The following is a 27,499-nucleotide window of genomic DNA, read 5'->3' on the forward strand; positions in this document are numbered from 1 at the left end:
CTATTTTTCATGTTTTCACTGATCAGTATATGGCCTGCCATTTTAACATTCAGTAGCTAGTTTGGATAGGTAATATAGATATCTGTAATTTGTTTCCTCTATCCAAAGCTGTCATTTCAGATATCAACTGATATCTCGTCATTCAGTTTGAATGTAGATATTCATTATGTGAAATCTGAATTCCTGCTAAGAAAATGTGATGTTTCCATTTTGAAATGTATATATTTAAATTCTTACCAGTCATAAATCCAGGGGATTTGTAGATACCTCAAAATGGAATTACAGATAGTCAAAATGTATTTTGCAAAATTAATTTAAGATATTTGTAACGACCAACCTAATAAATATGAATTGAAAAACTGTTTCAATTTGCCCTGGTAAAAATAAGGTTTTGGATTATCAGGAATAACACCTGTGGAGTGAAAGAAAATCTGAATATCTTAAATTCATCGATTTCACCAGGAAGAACAGAATTTTGCATATCTTTATTACATATATAGACTAGCTATTAAATGTTAAAATCGCCTGCTGTACTGTAGGTGTCGTCACTGTAGCAGAGCAGATGTGGGTCAGTGAACAAGGGAGGGGATCAGACAGTCACGTCGTTCACGATGCGCGCTCCCGATGATAAACCTCTGACGCTTACATCCGGGCACTACTAGGAACTCGCTCTTCAACATGGCGGCGTCAGGTGAGGTTTATGTGGGTGAGGGAGCTGAGTCGGTTGGGTGGTATTTTCAGTTGTTTCTACGTCGATGTAGTGCAACATAATCCGTTTAGGGATAAATAATGTCTCGACGTATCGATTCGCGTCGCTGTCCGGCGCTTAAAAATATGTTTGCTGGTTGTTTTGGCTCCGTAAATATGTGGCTGCTGGAGAAAGGCGAATGAACGAGACGGCTAGCACACACGGGGAACATTTTAACCCACAGAATACTTTGCTCTTTAGTTCTTGTGAACATGCTACTCTCGATATAATGTTGTCTGACTTTGGTTTCGTGCGACAAGAGGTTCATTTGGCTATGTGCAGCATGCCGTGGAACATTTGTAACTGCGTGCAGAGCTGGCACATTGTATGTCCATAGCGGAACTCGCCGTGGCGCTCAGAGCAGATCGGTAGCGCCGGGCGCAAGCGCGTTTCGTGGAGGAGGGGTTGAGCTGAGGAGTCCGGGCTGCCCGAGCAGGCTCCCCCACGTGTGCAGCTTGGCTCTCCGGTGGCGGCGTTAGATGAAATGTGGCAGCTGGGTCTTTTGGGTCGCATCCTAAACACTTTGTTTGCCAGATTCGCAACTTCTAGTCTACCACTCCCACCGCCCTTGTCTCGCTCTCGTTATGGCGCACTTGGATTCCGGCGCTGCGACTCGCACTAGGCCCTTAAACCTAGCCAGCTAAGCAGGGACACTTCCCTCCGTCAGCAGTCCTTTACTGACTGCAGCAAGACAAAAGCGACTTGCTTACACAACAAGCGAACTATGTGGTTTGTCGAACACATGGCCATTCAATTGTTATTCAGTGGTCTATATACTGAAAACCAACTGTACAAGTGTCCTGAACGTCGCAATGTCATATAGTCATGTTATGACTCCAGGGCCTGCTCAAGCCTTTATGGGGCCCTTAGCTGAATTTGATTTGGGAACCCTAACCCCAATGAACGCTGACCACCACCTTAGAATAGCTGGTGTTTTACCATTGTTGATACCAATGTAACATCTTAATTGCATTCATTATAGTTTTGTTATTTACACCACACCAGTGTTGCTCTTGTTTTCGAAAAAAAAAGTTAACCTGTAAAATCTAAAAAGTCTCTTTGTATTCATTTGCACTTTTCTATTTCAACTGAAGCACCAATTGTGGCGATACTGAATTTGGATCAAACAAGTAAACGGTTCAATGACATTGGTTTTTAAAACAGAACAGATAAATAAATAAGCAAGTGGCAACTCAAATAAAACCAAGTAACTTAGACCAAGAACCAAATAATTATTTAGATATCTAAATCTGTATAGATTTCCACACTGTTGCAGCTGCTTAGTTCACTTCTGGGCTAATTCTGCACGTTTCAGTGCAATATATGCTGAAATGTGCAGCAGCAAATGTATGTGGTCAACAGTTGTCTAAATGGAGTGATATTTTAACCATGTTGTTAGTTTTCACATTGAATTTAATATTGTTAATGAACACTAATGTTACATGAATGTAATACATTTATCCCTGTCGAGTAAACCTTAAACATAACAGAACCATTTAAAGTAAAGCATTTACTAGCAACACTGGCTGTAGCTGAGCTATAGATTGTGTAAAATGTTAATTGAGTAGGGCACAAGTTAAGTGGTTGGATAGACATTTTATTCAATGTACTGAACATAAGACAGATCTGCCTCTACCCTCTCTGCTCCCTTGAGCTTGTGCAAAAGTTGTAAGCAATGACTTTGCATATGCTCATGAAGGGAGAGAGGGAGGTGTTTGGTCTGTGTTTTCTGTGTACTTTATGTGAGGATGTGTGTTAAAAAAAAAAAATAATAATTCCCTGACAGCTGGACTTTTCACAATAAAGCCTACAGCCTGCTTTGTCACTCCTGTTTTCTACCTCAGACCAAAACCAGAGCCTCGCTGTGAGCTGTGTTTGGAACCTACAAACAACTGTCGAGGAATGTTCTGCACTCACCCGTCAGTGATTTTGAACTCCAGGGCACCGTCCTTGAAACATGCAGCTTTAAATCTGACTATATTAAAACTGACTCTTGAAGAGCCATTTCTAAGCACTCGCAATGACGGTTGAGACAGGCAGACCACTCCTTGTGTTTACTTTCCAACAGAAAAATCTAAGTGTCATCACTCAAGCAGTGTGGTTGTCTTATCTGGCTTGGCTGCACAACATGTCACTCTGCCTACCCTTACAAATGTTGGTGTTTGGACCTTGATGAAAAATGGACATGCATGTTTTTTTTAAACTCAAACTGTCTTTGTGTTGGCATTTGAAATAATTAATCCTAGATTTATGCAGAGTTTCTGTCTTAAGTCTAATATTTTTGATCAGTATTTACTAGAATCTATTATAAATGCTGTCTTATGCCATATGTACATGCCTACAGTAACACCTGCATCTATTGTCAAGCTCATGTGTCCTTTTAGGATTAGCTAAAGAAAAAAAGTCCATATGAGCACTTGACACATGGTATAATGTTTATTCTGTGACTCACTATGTATTATATGTACACCTCCAGCTAAGAAGAAGAATAAGAAGGGGAAGACCCTCACCCTAACTGACTTCTTGGCAGAGGACAGTGGAAACAGTGGTCCAGCTCCCCCCAGCTACCCAGCCAAGTCTACTAGCTGGGCTGATGAGACTGACGACCTGGATGGAGATGGTGAGTTTGCACTGAAATAAACAAATTCTTTATTTTCTGAGCCATGTAGCAGTGAGCGCTGAACACCACTATTACGTATTAGATTTGTCAACCCTGGTGTTTATTTGTGTCTATTTGGACCAGAGTCAGTTGAATTTGTTGTGAAGAGTCATACTTAAATTGAGAAGTTCATCATAATAATGTTGCTATTGCTTTGATTTACTTATGACTTTGGACTCGCACCAGAGCTTATGTTTACATATAAACTGCTAACTCTTTGTGTTGAAATGAATTCCCTGACCCTCTGTACTGTTCTGGGATGCATGTTTTGATTATTAAATAGCAGTTGGAGTTTGTAGGTTACTGCCCCAAGATATCAGTTATATTTATCAAACATAGTATTGTGTTAGTAATTTTTCAGTAAGATGTCCACTGTTTGTATATCCTTTTGGACTGTGTGGGTATATATTGTATGTATGCGTGTGTGTTTTCAGTTCAAACAACATGATTCGGCACAACTATTTTGAGAACATTAATGAGTTGCTTCTTCCATAAAATGTAATAGAATGCGTTTGTTTTTCCCAAACCTCAAAGTGTTGACATTCCCAAATAAACTGAGATTACTGTTAGAGAAAGAAAATGGTTAAAATTTGCATTTAAAAAGCTATTATTACTTGTTTAAGTTTATTTATTTTTTTAAACTCAAAAGATAAGATAAATCAGGAATGAAAAAAAGTTGATTTTGGTTCATTTGATTTGATAATGGCTTAATAACTTATCCATTAAAAGTTGCAGCTCTTAAATGTTTCATTGTTTTTGTAATTTTTCATACACATTTTTGCAAACCTGACTCAGCTCTGCTCTCTTTCACATGTCAGAAATGTTCGACAGCTGTTCAGTGTGAAACTGTTGTCTGACTAGCCAGTAATTAAAACATTTTGGCATGCCTTATGTGACATTTGCGTATCCTTGTTTATCTCTCCAGTCTCGACTTCGTGGCACACGGAGGAGGACTCGTTCCGGGCATCGGCCATTGACCGCTCCATCCTGCCCACAGCACCTCGCTCGGCCCGTGAGCCCAATGTTGACCGGTCTCGACTGCCCCGCAGTCCACCGTACACAGCCTTCCTTGGCAACCTACCCTATGAAGTCACTGAAGAATCAATCAAAGACTTCTTCCGCGGCTTAGCAGTAGGTTTACCAAGCACATTCAGCGTCGGGTGATGGCAGGGCATGCAGTAAATTATGAGCGACTGTTTCATTTGCACTTCTCAGGAACGTGTAAAATCTGAGTTTTTAATCTAATCACAACTATAATTTAAATCATATTTTTCAACAACAAAGAACAGGACAACACACGTCAAACTTCCCTCTGCTGTATCAGCAGACCCATCCCCAAGCAACGCCCTAATGTTGCTCAGCCTGTTTGTTGTACAGTCATTAAGGGAATCATTCAGACTGTTTTACCTGTTTCCTCAGGAATGCTGAAGAAAAATGTATAACACAAAAAAAGCCAAAGCTTGTTGGTGTCTGTTTGTTACAGCAAAGGTTTCATATAATATCTGTCAACCTGGATGTTTCCCATTATCCATTTTTGTTCCTGCCTGTAGCTCATCAGGCAAAGCTGAGTAGATTTCATTGCCGAAAAATGTTTGCAATCGCATAAGCACTCAAGAAATGTTCTGACTGAATACTAGTGTCCTCATCTTAATACTTTTGTTTAGGGTTAGATAAGAAATAGAACATTAAAATGGTAAAAACATTTTGTCCATGTTCAGTTGCATACTGCCTTTTGGATCTCCTGTGATTCTCATGCGTCATTGTCTTCATTTCCAGATCAGTGCAGTGCGTCTGCCTCGTGAGCCCAGTAACCCAGAGAGGCTGAAGGGCTTTGGCTATGCTGAATTTGACGATGTGGATTCTCTCTTAAGAGCCCTTAGTCTCAACGAGGAGGTGAGATGACAAAGAAAGAATTGGGTGTCATGTCTTTAGTTGTTCAGGTTTTCCAGGTTTTTCCACCTGGGACTAAAAAATAATTAGTGACTGTAAAAATCGAGTAGGCTTGTACAGTAAGCGATACATGATCAGATGTATAGTTTTATGTTTGTATAGTTTTTTGTGTGCACTTATCCCTTTGAAAATGAGTGGATTAGTGTATCTAGATATATGGGCTATGAAAAGATCCAGGCAAGATGCTTTTTTATTTTGTGGCAATGCAAAACAATTTTATGCAGTACAATCCTTTGTGTAAGAGACATTCATTTTGAATTATCTTTCTATTAATTCAAGATACACTTCTGTCTAGTTGTCCTGCTGTCTGTTCTGTCTTTCTGTTAACCACATAAGCAAGTGCACCAGTGCAGTACAATAGAAATGTGACAGATGTATTTCTAAACAAGCCTGTTGCAGATTCACAGTTAAAGTTGAACTTTGCAAGTCTGGTCCTTTTGGGTCTACCACTTTATTCTTTATAAGAGCGATTACACATAAATACATAGAGAACGGGTCATTTATACCAAAGATACTTAAAAGTGTGACAGCAAAACAGCAGGTCAGCATCTGTTTGGTATGCTTCTGTGTTTTTCAGTCATCGCCATTTGTAAAAAGATGATCCACTGTTTTGTGTTCCCCTCAACCGGGCACAGTTTCCTCTTCCTCGCTTCCTCTGATAACGTTTTTCTGTGCTTGTTTTTTGCTGGCTCTGCCATGATGAACATCTAAATTAACACGATCGCTGCCATGATCCTATAGCCTATATATATAGTGTATGTAGTGCCGTATAGCCATCAGTGTTTCTCGCATTTCTATAAATACAAAATTAGTTTGACACACCCATGCCAAGTGTATCAACATTGAAGCAGCTTTTCAGACGTATATATTTTTTATTTCATAATGTCTCATAAAGTGCTTGATTCGACGGGTAACATGACACAGGTTAAAGCAAGTATTGTGAGCGATGCACCTTTTGCTAACATCAACAGGACTTGCTCGCCATGTCTTCCAAGAGTCCTTTAGTCGTGTTTGAAGCAATGTAGCAAGGAAGTAGCAGTATAGCAGCTTCATTTAAAGCAATACTTACCTTTCTTGCATGTCTTGAACATGATCAAAAATTTGAACATGAACAACTCCGCCTCCCTCAAAGTTCTACCCTCCAGGGCGGGAACAGCTGCACAGCTTCATTGCCCATCAGGAGAGTCACTGACTAATTGTCCCCTTTCTCTTTTCATTCAAACAGAATCTTGGAAACCGAAGGATCCGAGTGGATATTGCAGACCAGTCTAATGATAAAGGTACACCACTAACCTCTGTGTTTCACGTCTCTGCAAGGCTTCTCTTTGCTTGTAAATAAGCAAAAGGAAGAGCACCCTTCAATCCTTGTATTGAACATGGTCTTATTCTTTATGCATCAGAGAGAGACGGTGGAATGATGGGAGGCCGAGATCGGGGTGGACGGATGGCAGACATGGGTCCCGATAAGACAGACAGTGACTGGAGAGCTCGGCCAAGTGCAGACGATGATGGGCCTCCCAAGAGAGATGAAGGCTTTGGAGAGAGTGAGTTAGAACTGTGTTGTTGTACCCTAACCCTTAATTTTGGGTGTGTTAGCAGTGTTGACTCTTATCTTTTTTGTTGAATCCTTGCAGGATCACGGGATCGTTATGAGTCAGATCGTGGGCCACGGCGGGACGGTGACCGTTTTGACGGAGGCAGAGACCGTTACAGGGATCGCTACGATGACCGCGACCGCAGAGACTTTGACCGTGACCGCAGAGATGACAAAGGTGGTGAGCGTTATTGTTGGTATGGTCTAAGGAAGGACTGGGTCCCAAATAGTGTATATTTTACTATTTAAAAAAACTTAATAGTTTAAACGTTAACAACTGACACAAAAGTTTGTGGGATGTTATCTGGACAACCAAGCTAAGTGGCGCCTTTGCGTTCCACCAGTAGACACAATTTATATCCAGTGTTTGATGCTGAGGAATTTTCATTGTTTTTAGATGTATTTGAAAAGTAATGCTCCACAAGGAATAGCATCATGGCTGTATCCACGCGGTCCGCCACCCGAGTCACAGCGCTATGCCCTAGTGACGCTGCAGCTCAAAGGCCACTTCATCTCTCCTCACAAATGTTTCCATGTACTTTTACTGTGTCTTGTGATGGTGATCTTGGTGTTTTCGGTTGATTGGGTGCCCTCTGCTGGTGGAGCATGAAGGAAAATGTAGAGATGCAAGAGAAATGCAGAGAAATGACACACAAATGAGAGGGAACGGTCACTGTCAAGTTAATAAATTAATAAGTCTCGATCTGTTGAATTTCTACCAACTTTCCCGACTATCAGCCTTCTATCATATGTTTGCCTTTGCTGCCTTGCTCAGCCTGTTTTACTTAGGTTTGTTGTCAAAGCACTTTGTAAACTTTGTTTTTCAAAGTGCTATATCACTAAAATTACTACTTTTCACTGAAGAAAAGAAAGAGGTGTGCTTGTTTTTAACATTGTCATGCCAATTATATTATTGTTCTCATGACCTTTAGCTATAGTTTTATTATCTATTTACGATAAGTTTGTCTGTTTTAGGTTCTTCTGGTTTTTGTTGCTCACTAGTTTTCTTCCCTCTCCCCGTTTTCCTGCTAGGTTTTGATTCTCGTGGTGGTGGTGGAAGTGGTCGTCGTGCCTTTGGCAGTGGCTTCCGCCGCGATTATGATGACAGTCGGGGTAGTGGTGATCGTTATGGGGACAGGGATCGCTATGGCGACCGTGAGGACCGGTACGAGAGACGGGAGGAGAGGCGTGAAGACAGAGGAGGGGGAGGTGGTGGTGGTGGTGGTAAGTGTTCAGGATATAATTATGAATTTTTGTGTGCATTACTTATTAACAGATTGTCAAAGAATGGCTGTTTTTTGTTTGCATGTGCAAATGCTAGTGCTTTATATTTATAGATGAAAATTAAACATCCAATTTTAATGTGATCCTTTCTTCACCTTTAGCTCCTCAGCAGAGACCCAAGTTGAACCTAAAGCCTCGTAGTGTACCTAAGGAGGAGGAATCTGGTGGTGGCAGTGGCGGCGGCGGCGGTGGTGGTGGTGGTGGTGGTGGCGGCGGTGGTGGTGGCGGCGGCGGCGGCGGCGGCGGCGGCGGCGGCGGCAGCAGTAGCAGTGGAGGAGGAGGAGGAGGAGGAGGAGGAGGAGGAGGAACTTCTCCCGCTGCACCTCCAAGTTCCAGTGGCAGGGCCTCATCCATTTTTGGTGGAGCCAAGCCTGTTGATACAGCAGCCAGGGAGAGGGAGGTAGAGGAAAGGCTGAAGAAGGAGGAGGAGAAACTGCAGAAGCAGCTGGAAGAGGACAAAGGCCGAGCACCTGACCGCAAAATGCGAGACAGGTCAGCGGTTGACATAGATTTATTTTGTGTTATTTATCAAGTCAAATACCTTTTTAATATTTCAAATTTTATAATGTATACCAGTTGTGCTTAAATATCAATTTAATCATCTTTTTTTTTGCGTGTTTCCAGAGACCCAAGCTGGCGTAATGAGGAAACTTATACTGAGCGATCTCGCACAGGAAGCGAGTCCTCACAGCAAGGAAGCTCTTCTGGAAGAGGTGAGATATAGTTTGTATATTACATAGTTTTCTTTTGAAAATATGGCATCTACTACTTTAAAAGCAAACACTGCAGTATTTTGTGGTAGTTCTCTGGGTTCATCAGCATCACTTTAACCTTTCTTTTTTCAACAATTGAAGAATTAATCGATAGCCTGATACCACTTTTGACCCTAATGCTGAGCCCTAAATAGTCCACTTTAATTTCACGTTCCTTTTTGGTCCTCCAGCGTCCCGGTGTCGAGATGGAGAGCGCTCTGGGGAGAATGAGGTTTTCAGTGGGAGAGAAGGTGACCCCGCCTCTCCTGTGTCATCCTCACGCCCCTCCTCCACCAGCTCCTCCAAGGAGCCTCTGAAGGTGATGCCTGCCCCTCCTCCTAAGGAGAATGCCTGGGCCAAGAGAAGTGCGGTCAGCACAGGCTCTAGTGATGGTGATGGACGACTTCCAGTCTCTCCAGTCTCCCCTGGTGGTTCAGGTCCTCCCAAGCTCAGGTGAGAATATATTGTCCATCTTGATCAGCTTTTTAGTAAATTTTGTACAGAAACAGAACTGTCAGCACCGATCATTGAGCAAACCCACCTTTCAGAGCTATAATTAGTTGTCACAGGCTCAAAGAGAAGTTAAACTGATGAGTGCTATGTACTTCTCTTTCTTACCATTTTTGCTTTCTCTTCAGCCCTTCAAGTTCTGCAGATGAGAGAGGATCTGGAAAGGGTAAGACAACTGATGATGAGTACTAGGCACAATGGAATTTCACCCTCACCAAATCCCACTGTAGACCACGTATACATTTGAACAACCAAGAGGCAGTAGTCATTAAAGGAGTCAACAAAAACAAAGGAAACTGACGAAGGAAGACATTCTATACATAAAACATACTTCAATTTATCTGCAAAATATGGAGTCATGCAGACTTTGAAACTTGTGAAAAGGCCAAATTATGTTCATCAGAACAGCATATTCTCTGTACGGTGGCCATTCTTGGACATTTCAGGCCTGGCTCTCATTGGCCCTGCTTGTCTTTGGGGCCTGGCTGCATTTTGAGCTCAAAGCTAATATAAGCATATTAGCATGCATGTCCACAGCTAACAATGTTTGGTATGGTGACATTGTAAAAGAAAATGAATAAAAGCATTTTTAAAAATCAGGTTTGATCCCAAATTACAGCTGATGGTAATTCATTATTTGTTGCGATATTCTATCATGATGATGTTTTGAATGGGTGGGGAATATTCGACCAATTATCAAAGTTTTGCGCATAAACAAGTCATTTGTTTATTGGCACAATCCAATATTTTTCAAGATCTATGAATTTGGATCAACGTGTTTTGACGTACGGAACTGGTACTGCTATATCTACATTTTACAATGCAAACCGAAAAAGGTCTCTACTCAACCTGTGTAGATTGTATCTGAAAGTGTCTTTTTTTTTTAAAACATCTGACTGCCCATATATAAAATTGCTTTTGGGACTGTTGTCCACAATCTACACAGTGTCTTTGTTTCTTTTCTTTCTTGATTGTGGACTTGCTTCCGTGAAGTTTGGCTGCACGTGGTTGAATTTGCATCGTGATATTACACTCGTATCATAACTTTTCATGGTTATTGACCAAGAAATGGTCTCAAACACTTGCGCTCTTGAGCAGGTTGACAGGACACTCTGTAGCCGGGAAGTTAAATAGGGAAGTTATCCCCCGTTTTCGTCAAGACTATTTCACTCACATGATGATAAGAGCTGTCATCTGCCAGTCGACAAACAATATAATAAAAAATGAACAGAACATGTCTAACTAGAGCAGGTCATGGGGTCATCTTGCAGCTGAGTGTAAAAGGAGAGAAAAATATCTTGCATTTGTCTTTTGAAGTCTTATAAAAATATCCAAAGGAACATGTGGTACTAAATGGGCACCATATGCAAATTCACAGCGATTCTGGCTTAATCTGTATTGCTGTTTGAATTGGTCTTGTTTTGGATACATTTGGCAAAACTTAATAAGCCAATATCAAATATGAGAGGTGTGTTTCATTGTTTTGGCTTTCATTGAAGCAGTTGTGCACCTTTTGATTTGGCCCCATCAGTGACTAACACGTTTTGAATCCAGCTCCGTGGCTTTTGATGCTGCAGTGTGTTGTGAGTGTAGTCTACTGTTTAAAAAAAGTCCATCACCCTCCCTTCACTCAACTGTCTGGCTTCTCCTTTAAGATGAGAACAAGGCTGACGGTGTGCGTCGGGACCGGGGGCCCCCGCGGGCACGAGGGGGGCCTGCAGGGCCTGGAGCAGGGCGGGGCCGAGGCGAAGGGCCAAACAGAGACCGAAGAAAGGAGGCAGACAGGTCAGCCATCCAAAGCTAGCACCTCCAGATTATTCAAGACGGACAGGAAGTCGATCACTGGGCATGTGGACAAACATGGTCTATGCTCAATTATAAAAGATGCCAGAATTTCCTGGTGTCCTGTTATTGAGAAAAGACAATAAAAGGACTCCAGGAATTCTGGTGTGTTCATTATTTACCTTTTTATATCAAAAAGTCATATAATATATTATGTAGTGCGGAAACATGAACAGTGCAACATAAATATCCGTAATGTTTCTTTAATTCTTTGAGCACAATGTCAATTTTCAGAACATGAACATTTTGAAAAACTTTTCTTGGTGCAGGTTTGAGGATTCACAGCAAGGGATACCTTTCCAGTATTTAATCATTTCAATAAATTTTGACCCTAGTGTTTATTCTGATTGTAGAAAGGACAGCAGAAGAGAGCGAGACTCCAGACCACCTCCAGAGCCAAAGAAATTCGAAGAATCCCCAACTCCTGTAAGTTCTTAACTGGTTTTCTTCACTTGCAGAGATTGGAGAAAACATGTCTACCTTATTCAAATCCCCTTATGGTATCTTGCTAAATTATCCATGCAACTTCTGGTGCTTTCTGATGCTGAAGTGGTAGTGGCATTTCCTGTGGTAACTGGTTGCTTATCACTTAGTCGTTAGGAAATGTAACATCTCGGAACATCACCTGTTGCACCTCAAACGCCTGATGTGGTCACACCTTTGCTTTCTTCAACACAGTTAATGTTGCAGGGTTGTAGTAACACCGAATGTGTCAACGTAACACTTGGGATTTGTGTTAAATTTAAGTCGTTCAGTGTTGTAGTATAGAGTATAAAGAGTTGAATTGACCCTTTCAGTGTTACTCAAACTGCCAGGCTGTACTGTGTCTATAAATCATATGAGGACAATGTGATGCAACAACAACGTTGAGATTTTTCAAATAATTAATTCAATTCAGTTTTAACTGTATTACTTAAGCACAGTTCGATTCCTCCCATCCTAAGCTGTCAGCACATTCTTGAATTTGAAGGAATCAGTCCAGGAAATGTCCTTGAATTGGACGTCAGCCAAGGTGTGGGAACCCCGAGTAGTATATTTAGCCACTTTATTGACCACGTCGCTGCAGACGTTAAAGTTGTGAACAATTCCTCCAGGAATAAGATGAATTTTTAATCACTATGTGTCATGGATTCTTAATGGGTCTCTATTTTGTTTCCTTCTCAAGAGAAAATATTTTAACAATAACTAAAATGCAAGTTTTTTTTTTCTCATTCTGAAGCATTTTAAAGTTATTTTGAAATTTGTTAGTGTTTATTTACTGAATTAGGTGTAGGACGATTCACTGTCGCTGCTACAATTTCATCAAATGATTGCAAATATTAAAATGCATAATATGTTGTTTGATCATTCACTTTATTTGTGATGAAGATATATATGCTTATACTTAGTGCTCAGACTTATCAATTACATATTTACTGATCGGTCCTGTTTTTTGTATTTTTTTTCCCCAGAAGTTCAGCTCAGCCAGTAAGTACGCCGCTTTGCTAATGGATGGCGATCAAGGAGATGATGCCGAAGACCTTGAATAGAGAGAAAATAACAAGATGTGGCCCCAAAAATGCAAGAAGAGGAGAAAACAGCAAATGCAGAACAAAATTATTTCACCTAGATTATCTAAAATCTTCTCACATGGCAGAAGCTCCTGGGAGGAAATCACTCCCTCCCTCTTTTCCTCCAACAAACCTATCCTCTGCTTTCAAATATCATGCCCACCCACACTCCCTCTCCCCTCCTGCCTCACCTTCGGGACTTTTCAGGTTCTAAAGAATAGTCACATACTGAACTTGTTTTAAAAGGGGGGGGGGGGATAGCTGACACATGGAAAAAAATATGGATAAAGGAACTAATTGTAATAAATAAATGGAAAAAGTGGGGAAAGTGAATGCAGTTTGTACATTTGTGGATCACAGATGTTCCAGACAGTGTAGCCCAGCACCATAACTAAGCATTCTAAAGCCTTTTCATTAATTACTTAGTTTGTTTCTAATACAATTCGTATCTTACTTACTAAAATTAGTCAAAGCAATCTCGTCTTCCAGTATTAACAGGCATGAATGTTGAGATGTTACAAACACTTTTTTTTCTTGTATGTTTTTGTGGTGAGGACAGTATTGGGAGAGAAGACTTGTGCAAGTAGTACATGCTTGCTCTGCACGTCTGATTTTTATTATGTTACGATGGCAAGAAAAGCAGCAGCTTCACGATCCTCTCTCTGAGAATTGAGTGCCATTACTATAATCCCCAATTGCTGTACATATGTCTGTGTTTCAACACCTTCTGATGAAATAATCACATCCATTAAAAGCACAGTAAGGTCTCATTTCCAGCTGTCTTAACAGAATCTCTGCAGCTGTCTGAATCCTCTTCAAGTAGTACAAATAATTGGGCAAAGTCTGGACTTGCTTGTGGTGGAATGTGAGTTTCAATGCAATTTTCACGAGAAGCTCTTCTTCCAAGCAACAATAAATTGGGAGTCTTAATGTATGTTAACATGGTATGTGGTCTTTACAGTGTCTTAATTATTACAGGTATTGTCGCAACAAAAGATGAAATGTTTGTGTATTCACATGACGGGACACCATTTTAGATGAACCATGGCGAGCTACATTATCAAATCCATCACTTTTACACATACAGTACCTCTTCAGTTTGTAAGAAAGTTGGCGCTACACTTAATGGTGCCTTTAGTAGCTTGTCAAGTGAGCCGTTGGGCAGTCAACAATGCTTTCATTCATAGATATATAAAGTATGTGCAGCAACAAATTATGTTTCAGGACAGTTCTCCTGGTGTGGTCTGAGGAGAACAAAATTTCCAGTGTTTTTTTGTTTTTTTTTACAGTCTTGGCTCCCTGCTGAGAGCTGGGATCTGGGTGGCAGCTGGTCAGGATCATGCTGAGCCCCAGGTCACACACACGCAGTAGGATAATATGTCTGTAGTCTCCTGAACAGCAGGACACACTGACTGTAAAAGAACGTTGACTGCAGCAGGTGTGTGTGTGTGTGTGTGCGCGCGCGCGTTTACAGGTGTGTTATCTGTCACAAAATAACTAATTTTAAGTATATTTTCATGACATCTACACTCACTGGCCATATTATTAGGTGCACAAGCCACTCAGAAGCAGGAGTGGTACTTGTTATGGTCTGTTGCTGCTGTGGCTGCTTCAAAGCTGGAGGTGTTGTGCTCTTCCACGTACCTCTGATTTCACATACATTCACTTCCTGTTTTTTCCATCAAGTCCAACCAGTCTGACCAGAACAAGATTTTCTCTTTTTTAGATCATTCCCTGTAGATCCGCAGTTTCTCTGACAGGCACCAACAGCCATGTCCCGTTCAATATCACTAAAATCACCTTTCTTCCTCATTCTGATGTTTGGTTTGAACCTCAGCAGCATGTCTTGATCACATCTTGATCATGTCATGCCTAAATGCATTGAGTTCTTGCCATGTGATTGGCCCAATTAGCAGAGGTGGAAAGTAACGAAATACTTTACTCAATATTTAATAAAAATTCAGCACAATGAAGACCTACAGGGGGAAAATATACACCAGAACCAAACGAATGATGATGTGATTATACAAATGTGAAAATAGAGGGCTCGCGCCAAAAGTGACGTAATATCCTGTGTCACGCCGGGCGTGTGAGCTCCAAAATAGTTTTGGATTTCTGAACACTTATCATATGTCATATTTCTACTACCCTCACACCCCACGCAAAGTAACTAAGTAACCCTTTACTTAAAGTACAAAATTGTAACTAATAAAGTGTCTGTGGAGTGTATGCCATGCTTAGTCAGTAAATGAACAAAGTCAACTAAGTTCTGAAGAAGTTATTAATCGGAATTTAAAAAATGAAAGATTACACATGGAGAAAACAACTGGTTTGAGGTTTAGGGTTGATAATGTCAGTGTAGCAGCATGGTCGGTCTTCCAGAAATAGAAAATAGAATAAAATAGAAATGTGCTGACAGGATATACATGAGGTGCAAATTAAGATATTTTGTGGTATATTACAGTCATGTCTGACATGGCAGCAGCTTTTGAGAAGTTCTATCACCTCAATTAACTCCACCTTGCTTACAACATAGGGTAAATGAGTTATGTTTATTTTTTTTATTAGTGTATCGTGCACAGAAAATAAACCCAGGCAAACAGGCTTACAATACACCATTAGTAGAACATACACATAATATAACTGACTTGCTCCAGGCTGTGGACACAGGTAGCACACACTAATAGACATTACACTTCAGTGTACCAGAAGATGTATGGGTTGTTTTGCGTTAGCAGAAGTTTCAGCACAGTATTTGTGCTTGGTTTGAATATAAGCAAAACAAGTTTTAAGAACAGATAAAATCTAAAATATAAATGTGTTCACGTTATCATGTTTGCCCGTCAGGTTTGTGCCTATTTAGTCAACATAAAAAAATACAAAATTTGACCTTGTATTTTAAAGGCTAAAGGGATTATACACTTTACTGTGGGGAGGATGTGACCTCTGACCTCTCAGAAGGATACAGTCAGTGTCTGAGAACATTCAATGTCTTCAGAGAACAATTTGCCATGATATTAATTTTATTTTCTGAACCAAAGGCTGTAGAAACACACAGCATTGCAACCCCATTCTCTCAGTCAGAGCATTTATATCATGGATATTGTCTCTAATATGACAGCTCATATTTAGAAGTCTTCTTCTCCATCACTTCAAAGCTTTAAGCTCTCAGTAAAAAAAAAAAAAAAAAGGGGGTAGAATCCTGGAGTTTTATTGTGTCATCCATCCATCCCCAGCCCTTCCCCACTCCTGTTAATGTGAATCAGCAGCTGAAGCACACAGGTGGGTCTTCTTCAAGTCCCAGCCTGACAGTGAGTGTCTCCCACAGTGCGTTCAGTGAAGTAAACCATGATCATGCACTGATTATCGTCTGTTTTTGACAGCTACACGGATGTCTGTCCCTGGGCTGCGATAAAGAGGCGTCTGAAGCCGCAGAGAATCTTCACTTGCCAAATGCCTGATGGTTTGTCACCTAACTTAGCTCACAACTCACACAGTTTTCTTCCTCGTGTTTTTCACGCTGCAAAGACTGCTTTATATGGTCCAACTGTGGGCTGAAAACATGGTTTCAGAAAGGGCTAATTGTTGGGAGATTTTTTTTTTTCTCCCCCCTCACAGCCCTAAAACCCTCCAGCCTGAAGCAGTATTTTGTCCAGAAAAACCAGTGAGAGGAAACAGTACAGTGGCCTTACTCAGAGAGAGAGAGAGAAATTCAACAAGGGATCTAAGATTTAGACACAGCTGATCATTGTCTTCATTTGGAGAGAGCACACAACCAAGAGGGAGTGAAGATGGGAATATTAATGTTTTGTGTCATATGTTCTATCACTTATGACTGTGGAGTTCATTTCATATACAAACCCCATTTCCAGAAAGGTTTCTATAAATGCAACAAAAACAAGAAAAATGTGTAATTGGCTGAATGACTTTAATTAGATAAAATTCCAAAGAAAAGAATTTCACTGTTTCCACTGACAAAACTGATTTTGCGAAACGCATTAAACGGTTTCATAATCAGCAGGTTAACCAGTAACAGATGAGGGCACGGAAATTGGGAATAAGAGGAGAATCCATGGGTCGTGGTTCACCATTTTGTGCCAAACTTCATGGGAGAATAGAATGTTTCTCAACGCAAGTTTGCACAGAATTCAAGTTTTTTTTTTTTTTCCCATCTGCAGTGCATTATGTCATGAAAAGATTGAGAGAGTCAGGAGGAATCTCAGGACATAAAAGGCATAAATAAAGGGTGCAAAATCGCTGCTGAATGTGCACGAGGGCTTTGGAGGGACGTCTCGGTTATTTCAACACGACAACAGCAGGCCTCATCGACACAGAGTGTGCGTCCTTGACTGGTCGACTGCCTGCAGTCCAGATCAGTCTCCTTTTGAAAGTTTGCAGCTCGTCGTGAAGAGGAAAATCGGGCAATGACGACCTCACGCTGTTGAGCCGCTCAGGTCTTCATCACCATCAAGAATGGACAAACACTCCACGTGGAAAGGAGATGTGACCCGGTGTCTCAACTCAACTTTTGAGTCAGGGAAAACATTTGTTTCAAGTCAGTGTCCCAACTTTTCTGGGAATTAGGTTTTGTATGATAAATCCCAAATGCAAGATCTCATCTTAAGGCCTGTTTGCTACTTTCACCCCCTTTTGTTCCCCCAGAAATACCCAAGCATGTGTCTTCAGTGTCGTCACTTTTTCGCAACGAGCTGAGGAAACGGGGAGAAGTGGGATCAATGCATTCGAGCCTCTCCAGGATGTTCTTGTGTACAGAGTTACAGTCTGCGGGGATTCCTTGTGTGAAAGAGGCTCTATCTGATCACTCCCTTGTGCGGAAGACGAGAGTGAGAGGGGCTGAAATGAAGCCAAAGGAAAAGGGGAAGGGCCTGACATCAGCAAGCCAAAACAGCTGCCCCCTTCTCCCCTATGGAGAGAGACAGCAAGAGGGGGACTGATGGAGTAAGAGAGAGAGAGAGAGAAGGGAAGACTGCAGGGTCTGTGAGTGAGGAGAAGAGAGTGGTGTACGTACAGTGGTGGTCTGTAGGGGCTGAAGAGAAGGAAAGAAGGTATTGGCAAGTGGAAAAGGGGAGGAGGTGGTGAGTGTGTGCTTGCATGCTTTCACAGTGAGGAAAGCTAGAGAGTAAGGGAGACGGGAGAGTGTGAGGAAGTGGAGGGGGCAAGGAAAGAGGTGAAGGTCTCTGCTTGGTTTTTGGAGAGGAAGAAGGGTGGGGGGTGGTGGGGTGTCATCTGGAGTGGATTTCAAGACAGGACGAGCTGTCAGCGAGAAGGGCCGGTGTGTGAAGAGTCACTTGGGAACAAGGAACATGCTGGAGAAGGAGATGTTGAAAACATAAGGAGGCCCTTCATCACATGAAGAGAAGAGGACCTTCCCGACTAAAGCACTTGTCTGAGAGGAGCGGCTGAGGAAGAGTTGGGGGGGGGGGGGGGGGGAGTTGAGGAGGAAGAAACAAGGTGTCTGCTGGAAGTATGGGGTGCATTCACAGCACAGCCACTGGCAAGGTGAAGAAACACGGAGCTGACACTGACACGGGGGAAATCCTTATAAAGATGGAACCTGAGGTACATCCTGAAATCCTTCACCTTGCTGAGGTAAGCACTCTTTTGGGATATAGTGCGCATGTCTGCTTTACACTGCTCGCCAAATGTGCTGCTCATAATCTCCTCAGTCCGTTGGTAGAAACGCAAAAACTCCTCCAAGCATTCTGGATATTTGGACGTGTATGGTCACGTGGCAGCTCTTCCAAAAGGCTGAGGATATTTGTTTGTCTAATTTGACTCAGCAGAAGCAGCTGGACTTCTTTATTTTAATTGTTATATGCAACACGCATCACATACTAGTCGTGGATGACGACTGAAGGAAACTGAAAAATGACCCAAATGTCAATGAAGTGTGGGACAGAAACACACACACATGCTTAGAACAGAAGCATCTCATGCCGCACATGCTCGCATACTCAAGGATAAATGTGTCGCTCCTATTTACACCTGCACCACGTGCATGTTCAATATTTAACTGTTATTTTTCAAGAAATATGTCAAACAATGGAATCAACAGCAATGTAAGACAGGGAGTTGTATTTACTCCTGTGGTATGTGTGTGTGTGTGTTGGTGTCTTTGTGAGGATCAGATAACTTATAAACCATAGGGAGTGAGGTCTCCCCTTAAAAGCCCTTTCTGATGGTTAAGATTTGATTTAAGGTTTTAGGATTAGGTTAAGGGTAAGGGCCAGGGAATGCATTATGTCTATGAGTTTCCTCACTACGACTGCTGCACAAGCATGTGTGTGTGTGTGTGTGTGTGTGTGTGTGTGTACTTGATAGCTGTTAATCATGTCCCTCGGGAGTCAAGGTTCAAAAGGAAGTGGTATAAGTTACTGTCCGGTTTTGACCTGCCGTCCGTCTGTCTGCTGCCTCTATTTAGGAACACGTATGGATTTAGGGCCGAGCCACACTGTCACACACACACGTAAAGCCTCTGGAGCTCCTGCGTACAGTAGAGTCGAAAATAAAAATAAGGGTCTGTTGGTGCACAAGAGAATGTGTACACTCTCACATGACCGGCTGACTGAAGTGCACTCGCTCGCACGCTACGTACAAAGTGATAGAAGGAGCAGTTGTCTCAAATTGGGTTAATTCACTTAGATGTCTTTATTTGAACTTATCTTATTTTGCTCAGAAATGTTGTGTCGTGCAGAATCACTGAACTTGTCAGGACCAGTAGCCACCATGGAGACCAAAACCTGGTCCTAATGAAGCAGAGGCTCATTTCTGATGAGCTGGTTAAGGGTTATGGTTAAGGTTAGAAATAATGTTTTGTTTTATGAATGGAAACCAATGCTGTGTGTGTGTGTGTGTGTGTGTGTGTGTGTGTGTGTGTGTGTGTGTGTGTGTGTGTGTGTGTGTGTGTGTGTGTGTGTGTGTGTGTGTGTGTGTGTGTGTGTGTGTGTGTGTGTGTGTGTGTGTGTGACTGTGTGTGTGTGTGTGGGGGGGGTGTGTGTGTGTGTGTGTGTGACTGTGTGTGTGCGTGTGACTGTGTGTGTGTGTGTGTGACTGTTTGTGTTCCAAATTATGATAATATAGTCCCAGCTGAAAGGGTGGACTCTGCAGTGGAGAGGAACAAAATGTGTCATAGATTTAAACTGTCCAGGAGTAATTCTTTAGGTTGTTTTTATTTCTGTGTACACACACACACGTACACACACACGTACACACACACGTGCACACACTCTCGTTCCCGCACCTATTTTCAGTATTTTCATGGCTGTCAGAGGTGACCGTCTCTACTCAAGCAGGTTATAAATACCCTGCCAGAACTTGAGCATACCACTGGCTCGCCACCTGCTCCTGTCCCTTGATCGTGTGTGTGTGTGTGTTCTTGTACTTGCGGCATACTGAGGACCAGTGAGGGTTTTTAACCAACAAAATGAGGTCATTTTTACGGGGTGAGGACATTTTGGCCGGTCCTCACTTTGTTTTCATTGAAATCACTTCCTTAGGTTGTAAACATGCTATACTCAGTTTGTCAAAAGAAATTAACATTTTGGATGACATAGTATAGTATGACGTTTTTGTAAAATTTTGGTCGACATAGTATAAATATTATGTTTTTGTAAAATTTTGGACCAAAAACTTAAAAAAAATCGAAAAAGTTTTCCAGCCCTTTTTGCTCTTTTTGCTCTACCTGCAGACATTGTATGGTACTGCAACCAGTAGTTCTTTGTAGATGTCATTCATGAAGTAGATATTTGTAATTGTGTTGATTTATAAAGTGGAAATGCTGGTCCTCACTTTGCCAGCAACCCAGTCCTCAGTATGCAGCAAGTACAAGAATTTGTGTGTGTGTGTGTGTGTGTGTGTGTGTGTGTGTGTGTGTGTGTGTGTGTGTGTGTGTGTGTGTGTGTGTGTGTGTGTGTGTGTGTGTGTGTGTGTGTGTGTGTGTGTGTGTGTGTGTGTGCGTGCATGCCATCAAAACTAGAGGTTGCTCCTCCTGCTCTCCAGCATGTCATCTGTTGTGAGGTGTCAGTGAAAAAAAACACTCATTCACTCACTCACACAGACTCAGACATTTCTGGTTGTGCACATAATGAATCCCCACTGTAATCAAACTCTTATTGAATTATTAGTGTCTGTTTTTTTGTTTTTTTTACAAACTTTCAAATGTATAAGTCAGTTAAACCTGGCCCACAGATTGTTACGATGGAGGGAGGGAACACATTGTTGGAGAAAACGTATTTTATTGTGTTTGTATTTTATTGTGTTTAGTATCAGTGAAAAGTGTGTCTGTGTCTAAATCAGAGGTCTAAAGCTCACAGCCTGTGGGCCACATGCGGCCCCGTCACTTAATATCAAGTTATAATGAGTTATTTCTGTATGTTCTTTTATTTATAGATTAATTTTGCATCATAAATCCGTTTTTATCGTTCCATAAATATTGTTATTTCTATGACTTAAGCCATGTGGTAGCGTGCTGCTCAGTCACAGGCGACCATTTTATAACCAAGGCAATCAGTCAACTGGACATAAACACACATGTTATTAGAAAAGACCGTCACACAATCATTTATAGCTTCTTTTTTTTAAGTACACAGGACTCCTAATGAAGTGGCAGGTGTGACGCCCAGTGGGCTGCACAATTAATTGCAAAATAAGCAAAATTGCAAAAGTGACCAGTTACAATAACCAAATTAGAAGACTCAGAATCAGAAGAAATCCTGCCCATCCGATCAGAACGTGTTTTATTCGTTGACAGATATTTTCACATATTTGTTCCTGTAAAAATGCAGTTATGAGTCATATTGCAATTGTGCAGCTCTTGGCCCAGTGTATGCTGCTTCTATGTTGTGCATCTGCAAATGCTTATTTCACCCACTGTTGCGAGATACTGTTGCCTGTGTCTTTTAAACCAGTGTGGTCACTCTCCTCTGACCTCTGGCATCGACGAGGCTGGATTTTCACCCAGAGAAGTGAAGAGCTTGAGGCTCTCTGCTGTGGTCATACATGCTTGGAGAATGACACAGACTTTGGCTGCACAGATCTGTGAGGGGTGGGGTTCCCTCAATACTGCAATTCAATACTGGAACTCTGCTGATAGTCACGAGTGCCTCTGGAGCGTCCACTCAGCCACATTTCCTCTCTGCTGGTACTGAACATCCAGGAAAGTTAGTGAACACATTATCATGAGCAGCTGCCATCTGATTCAAATTCAACTTTTTTTCTTCGCCTTAACAATCAAATTAATGTTCAACTTTCACTATTTCCTTTTGCTCTTCCAGTATTCATTGATCTGTGACAAATGGGGGGAAATAACTGGGTGTGTATCGCAATTGTACGATGTTCCCACATTGAGAGACACATCAGTCATTTACTCTGTGTCCACTCACAGGCCGTCCTATTAGGTACACATAACGACTGATAGAGTGACTGACACCAGATGTGGTCTTGAGAGGTCATGACATGATCTTCTGTATACTGGTCCCGTCACTCTCCTCTGACCTCTTGCATCAACAAGGCATTTTCACCCAGAGAACCGGTGCTCACTGGGTATTTTGTCTTTTTCAAACCATTCTCTGTAAACTCTAGAGATTGTTGTGCTTGAAAATCACAGCATAGGTCAGCAGCTTCTGAAATACCCAGACCAGCCCATCTGACAGCAGCAACCATGTCAAGTTCAAAGTCACTTAAATCACATTTGTGACACATTTGTACACACATGAAAACTCTTCATAACACGCATTAAAGTAACAACTAACTGCCATCCAGTGTTTGCGATCAGCTGAGCTGCACTGACACAATTTGACCACTGAGAGGCGCCCTTGACTCACCCTGCTTCTTCAGAAAAAAATTACACAATTTAAAAAAAAAAGAAGTGATTTTCAGTGAGTTTTCTGAAAGTGAACTGATGAAATATTTAGGTGTGGCATTTTATTTTCAGGATGTTTTCTCTCAGTGTATTTTTAAGTTAAGTGCACTTTCCAAAATGACCATGTATCCAGTGTCAGTATCATTTGAATGTTTAGTATTGTCTCATATACACTCTGATGTATTCTGAAATTAAGCAAACAACATAATTTTTATTTTAAAGCAATTAAGCACTTATTTTAGGTCGTATGCTAGACTTCTGCCAATAAACCCTCTAAAATGTCACACACAAGATTAAAGTTAAAGATGTTGCAGATAAATGGCATCCTGAGCAGAAAATTAAAAAAAAATATATAAAAGGCACACCTTTGTTTTAGCTGCTGGTCTAGACATGTTCATTTCACTTACTGACCTTTTTGTTATTTTGTTCTGATTTACTTTACTTGATGCAGAAAGAAGAATTATTTTCTCTAGCTTAATTCACTAACTGTATCTTTTAATCCTGCAGGTGAACTCAGGTCAGGTTAATAAAGAGTCAGCACCATTGTAGGTCATTACGTAAGTCCATCAATTCCACACCCACGAGTTCCACGAGTTATATAATAACATTTAAAATTAAAATGGAGAAATGTTGTGACGACATCAAACTCTCTCCTCATGTGCCCCTGTTTTGTCTGATTCTTTGTCTGCTAAGAGTTTACAGCAGTAGCCATTCATCATAACGCCAGACACCAGGTCAATACTTAAAGGACGTGTTCTCTGCTGCTTTGATTTTAAGATCAATACCTACAACATGATGATAATGTGTTCCATCAGTCCCACTCTGTGACCAAAAGCTTTTCAACCTGACTTTGCTTTGAGGTTTTGGGGGGAAATTATTACAAAGAATTATTATGTAATGTTTTTATTTGTTTTAATTTGATGCATCAATGATTACTAATAACTATTTTAGCACTCCGTGTGACTCCTGGACACTTTTTTATGCGTGGAGAAAAGTGATGCACTGCAATTTAAGACGCCCCTGCAACTTTGTTTCCTATAAACAACCCTACATGTCCCAAACTCTGTCCTTAGAGGAAATTATAGTCAGTACTGTATAGAAAATGTCCATCTTGGTGATTGAAAGTGATGCTGTGTTGTAAAGGATGCCCCTGTATAGTATACACAGGTGTGTGAGAATGTTGGACATTATGTACCAGTGGTGCCTGCCCATTAGGTGCCCATTTCATTTTCGCCCCTGCCCTTCCAAAGAGTGTAGTATTCAGATATTTCCAACTTGAATACGTACAGATTGGGAACTGTTTTGCCTAAAAGTCTGGTGAATTGAGTCAGTGTGGTTGTAGCTGAGTAAACATGATATATATTTTTTTTATTAATGTTTTATTTTGTGAACATTCTCAACACCAGTGTATTTTTGTATATTTGTTTTTAGAATTCTGTCAAAGGTTCCGGTTCACCTGTTGTGGCAGACGGGTAATTAATTAGCGACGCACACACGGCATATTAGTGACGTAGGTGGAAACACTTGTAATGGTGCTTTTTATCGCGATTAAACCAGCATGTTTAAAGTGTTTTTCCTGCCATAAAATCTGAGGATAATGACTGCCAGCCAGTCTGTAAGTGTTACTGAGGGTTTTGCTCTGTCATTTGTATATTTCTAATGTACTTTTATTGTGTTAGTTGATTAATGAAAGTCGTGGTTAGCACTGTTACCGTTGCAGCATGAAGACGAATTATGACTACTAATATGACGTTGTAGATATCTGACACTGGAATGAGAGATACCTACATTTATATGCGCAACTGAATTGTCGCTATAACATTTATTATGCCAAACCCCATACACATGAATGGAAAAACGGGACGTCATATAGATTTTCCTCTGCTTTGCTGGTCTTTGTTATGGAGGACGAGACCTGACATACCAGTAAATAAATAAATACAGGAATAAATAAATGTTTACATAAATAAATACAGAAATGTAGAAATAAATGTAAAGCATTTATTTATTTATTAATTATTATTTAGGTATGTGTAGTCTCATATTAACTGCACACACGAGTATTCCTAATTTATCTTTACACACACACACAAAATGTATTTCACAAAATATGTTAAATAATAATAAAATAAATAAATAAAATCCAATGATACAATGATAGTTGCAAATGCACCGCACAGCAAAAACAGAGAAAAACAACAATAATTAGTTAAAAAAACAAGACCAGGAAGTAAAATTAGGTATACAATGTGAATATTTACAACATGAACATGTGAGTGTTATGGGTTGGGATTTTCCTTTTAAAAAATTAATTGTTTGTTATCATATACACAAATGCATTAAAACATGAATAGAGATATTAGTGTAATGGAAAGATTATTTTGGTGAGTTTTGGGGAGTGAATCCATGGATCTGCTCGTTATATAACTGAACAAAGCTCAAGGTAGAGTCACATAAAACATTAATTATACATTTCTATTCATGAAGCTGCACTAACGCCACAGAGGCACTGCTGTTTTATAATACATGTGTGTGTGTTTGCCTCTGCACTCAAGATTCGAGATGATGGGAAAAGTGTTTGTGAAGGTATATCAGAGCTGGTGTACATGTGCAGTCCCCTTCCACAGTAAGAATCAATGCTGCTTCTGTTTAGGGAAAATCCAGGGAATGGAAAAAGGAAAAAAGAGAAAAAGTGCCCTTGCTGAAGAATGTTTTCAGAAAATGCATCGACAGGAAAAGAAAACAGGAAAAGGTGGGCAGGTATGTTGTTAGTGGCCCTCCATCTTTCCCACTGACACACACAGTGGCCTCTTATTGATTGTACAGCCTAAACTGTTATTCCTACCCTTAACCAGAACAATTTAATGCTTAACCCTAACCTTAACCCCAGCCACAATTCAAGTCTTAGCCTTAAGCGTAACCATCCATTCATCCATCCATCCATTATCTACCGCTTTATCCTCCTGTGGAGGGTCACAGGGGGTGCTGTGCCAATCTCAGCTGACATAGGGTGATAGGCGGGGTACACCCTGGACAGTTTGTCAGTCCATCGCAGGGCCACATATAGAGACAAACAACCATTCACTCTCAGTTCCTGAGAAATCAGGTTTTGCCTCATTCAGACCAGGTTTTGTCTCCATGACAACTACTGGTCCTGACAAGGTCAGTGTATAGGCCAGAAAAAGCTCCTAAAGAGGGAAGAAATACAAGTACACACACCCTCTCTGTCTAAGGAAAGATTGAGTGGTTGAAGGTGCCTCTCAGAGGCTGTTACTCTGGGCGGGTATTACCACAACTGTTGAGTATTTGTTTATAAAAAGAAAAATCCATGGATTATGACTCAGAGTATTACATTTATTTGCCTTAAGGAAGAAAACTCACTGGGAAGGCATGACTGTGTGCACACGTGTAAGCACTGTTTATACATTATATTAGGAGTTTAGGTGCTGATGACACATGGTGTTTTTATTGGAGATGGTTCTCCGTGATGTTTCTCTAAACCTAAGCCTATCTATATTGACAGCAGGCATGCTGTTGAGATCAAACGCTTTTGTAATACGCACTGTAAACCGCGTGCCAGCTTGAAACATGTCGGAGGGATTTGAACAGAATCAGAATGCCTCCTTAAGCTGTTTTCACCTCTTGACTAAATTTGTGCGAGTGATCAGATTTTACTCTCGTGTGTGTCTGCAGCTCGCCAAAGCTGGGAGCCACACCTTCACGGAGAAGAGCTTCAAGAAGAGACGGATATGTGAAGTGTGCAAGCACAACATCATCAATCCTGGGGCTTTTTGCAAGGGTGAGTTCACCTCCCTGTCAGTTCAGGCGACAGAGCCTGAGACACACCTGGAGAGCACTGGTACAATAAACTCTCCCTTCTGTTTGCAGAATGCAAGGCTGCAGTTCACAAGTCTTGTGAAGCCAAGGTAAGACGACATGACTTCCCTCCCTCTGTCCCTCTGTACTGAGCAAACTGTGCACCTGTGACACAGGTCATCAGGTAATGTGAGGTTAATGTGATGTGGAGTAAGCCATGTGCACTGACCTAGATGTCTGCGTAAAGATGGCCTCCCTCCTGAACAGCTACCAGGTTGCAATGAGTAATTCAGTCATGTGGTAACATGACATAGCAGGGATTGTTGACAGTCGTCGTGCACACAGGTAGACTCTGTGTGTGTCATTTGCCATTTATTTTATATTAACCCCAATATTAGCAAACAAGGAAATGAGATTTCATGAATTTTCTTCAACTTGTTGAACACATGTTCGTATATTTAGGTCTGTTGATCAAGTGTTTAAAACAAGCTTTTTTATTGCATTCTGATGCTCTAACTGCTTGTGAAATTAACAGCCATTCAAAATCTTATGTCTGTTCACTGTAGGTGTGTTTAATCATTTATATTTGTATTTAATTATATTGTTTTAATAATGCTTTTCATCAACTACTACTTTACTTGACATATGGTGCACTTTCCTGCAGTGACTGCACTTTCTAGTTTGACTCGAATTAAACTGTAAATAGAAGTGAAAGTTGATTATACACTCACAGGGCACTTTATTAGGTACAAATACACCTAATAAAGTGGCTGGATTGGCACCCACCCAGTTTTCTGCTTCATGGTGAGATGAGTTGAGGGTTCAGCGAGTGGTTTCTGAAGTGCTGTTGTGAGTTACTGTTGCCTCTTTATCATTTCAAACTAGTCTGACTGGCATGGTGCAATATGGGATTC

The 27,499-nt window shown here is 41.0% G+C and overlaps 2 protein-coding genes across 4 annotated transcripts in view; both read left to right on the forward strand.

The window, feature by feature from the left end:
• Positions 1 to 663: 663 nt before the first annotated feature.
• eif4ba (eukaryotic translation initiation factor 4Ba) lies at positions 664 to 13,817 on the forward strand. Its single transcript, XM_083892798.1, has 16 exons — positions 664 to 691; positions 3,225 to 3,368; positions 4,333 to 4,538; positions 5,184 to 5,300; positions 6,583 to 6,637; positions 6,758 to 6,901; positions 6,992 to 7,132; positions 7,984 to 8,175; positions 8,337 to 8,432; positions 8,517 to 8,727; positions 8,860 to 8,948; positions 9,179 to 9,440; positions 9,626 to 9,663; positions 11,153 to 11,282; positions 11,693 to 11,765; positions 12,791 to 13,817. Exons 1-16 carry the CDS (start codon positions 679 to 681, stop codon positions 12,866 to 12,868), a joined length of 1,989 nt encoding a protein of 662 aa, XP_083748924.1. The 5' UTR covers positions 664 to 678; the 3' UTR covers positions 12,869 to 13,817.
• A 4,467-nt stretch (positions 13,818 to 18,284) lies between these two features.
• LOC310929925 (tensin-2-like) overlaps positions 18,285 to 27,499 on the forward strand; it is a 37,912-nt gene continuing 28,697 nt past the window's right edge. The window contains exons 1-3 of one of the 3 annotated variants that reach the window (XM_083892790.1): positions 18,285 to 18,499; positions 26,463 to 26,568; positions 26,658 to 26,695. In XM_083892790.1, coding sequence (XP_083748916.1) covers positions 18,377 to 18,499; positions 26,463 to 26,568; positions 26,658 to 26,695 — 267 coding nt within the window. In that variant the 5' untranslated portion in view covers positions 18,285 to 18,376. The remainder of the gene's footprint in view (positions 18,500 to 26,462; positions 26,569 to 26,657; positions 26,696 to 27,499) is intronic. The other 2 variants (XM_083892789.1, XM_083892791.1) reach the window with 2 other exon arrangements.

This window comes from Microchirus variegatus, assembly GCF_963457635.1.
Source record: "Microchirus variegatus genome assembly, chromosome: 7".
Classification (NCBI taxonomy): Eukaryota; Metazoa; Chordata; class Actinopteri; order Pleuronectiformes; family Soleidae; genus Microchirus; species Microchirus variegatus.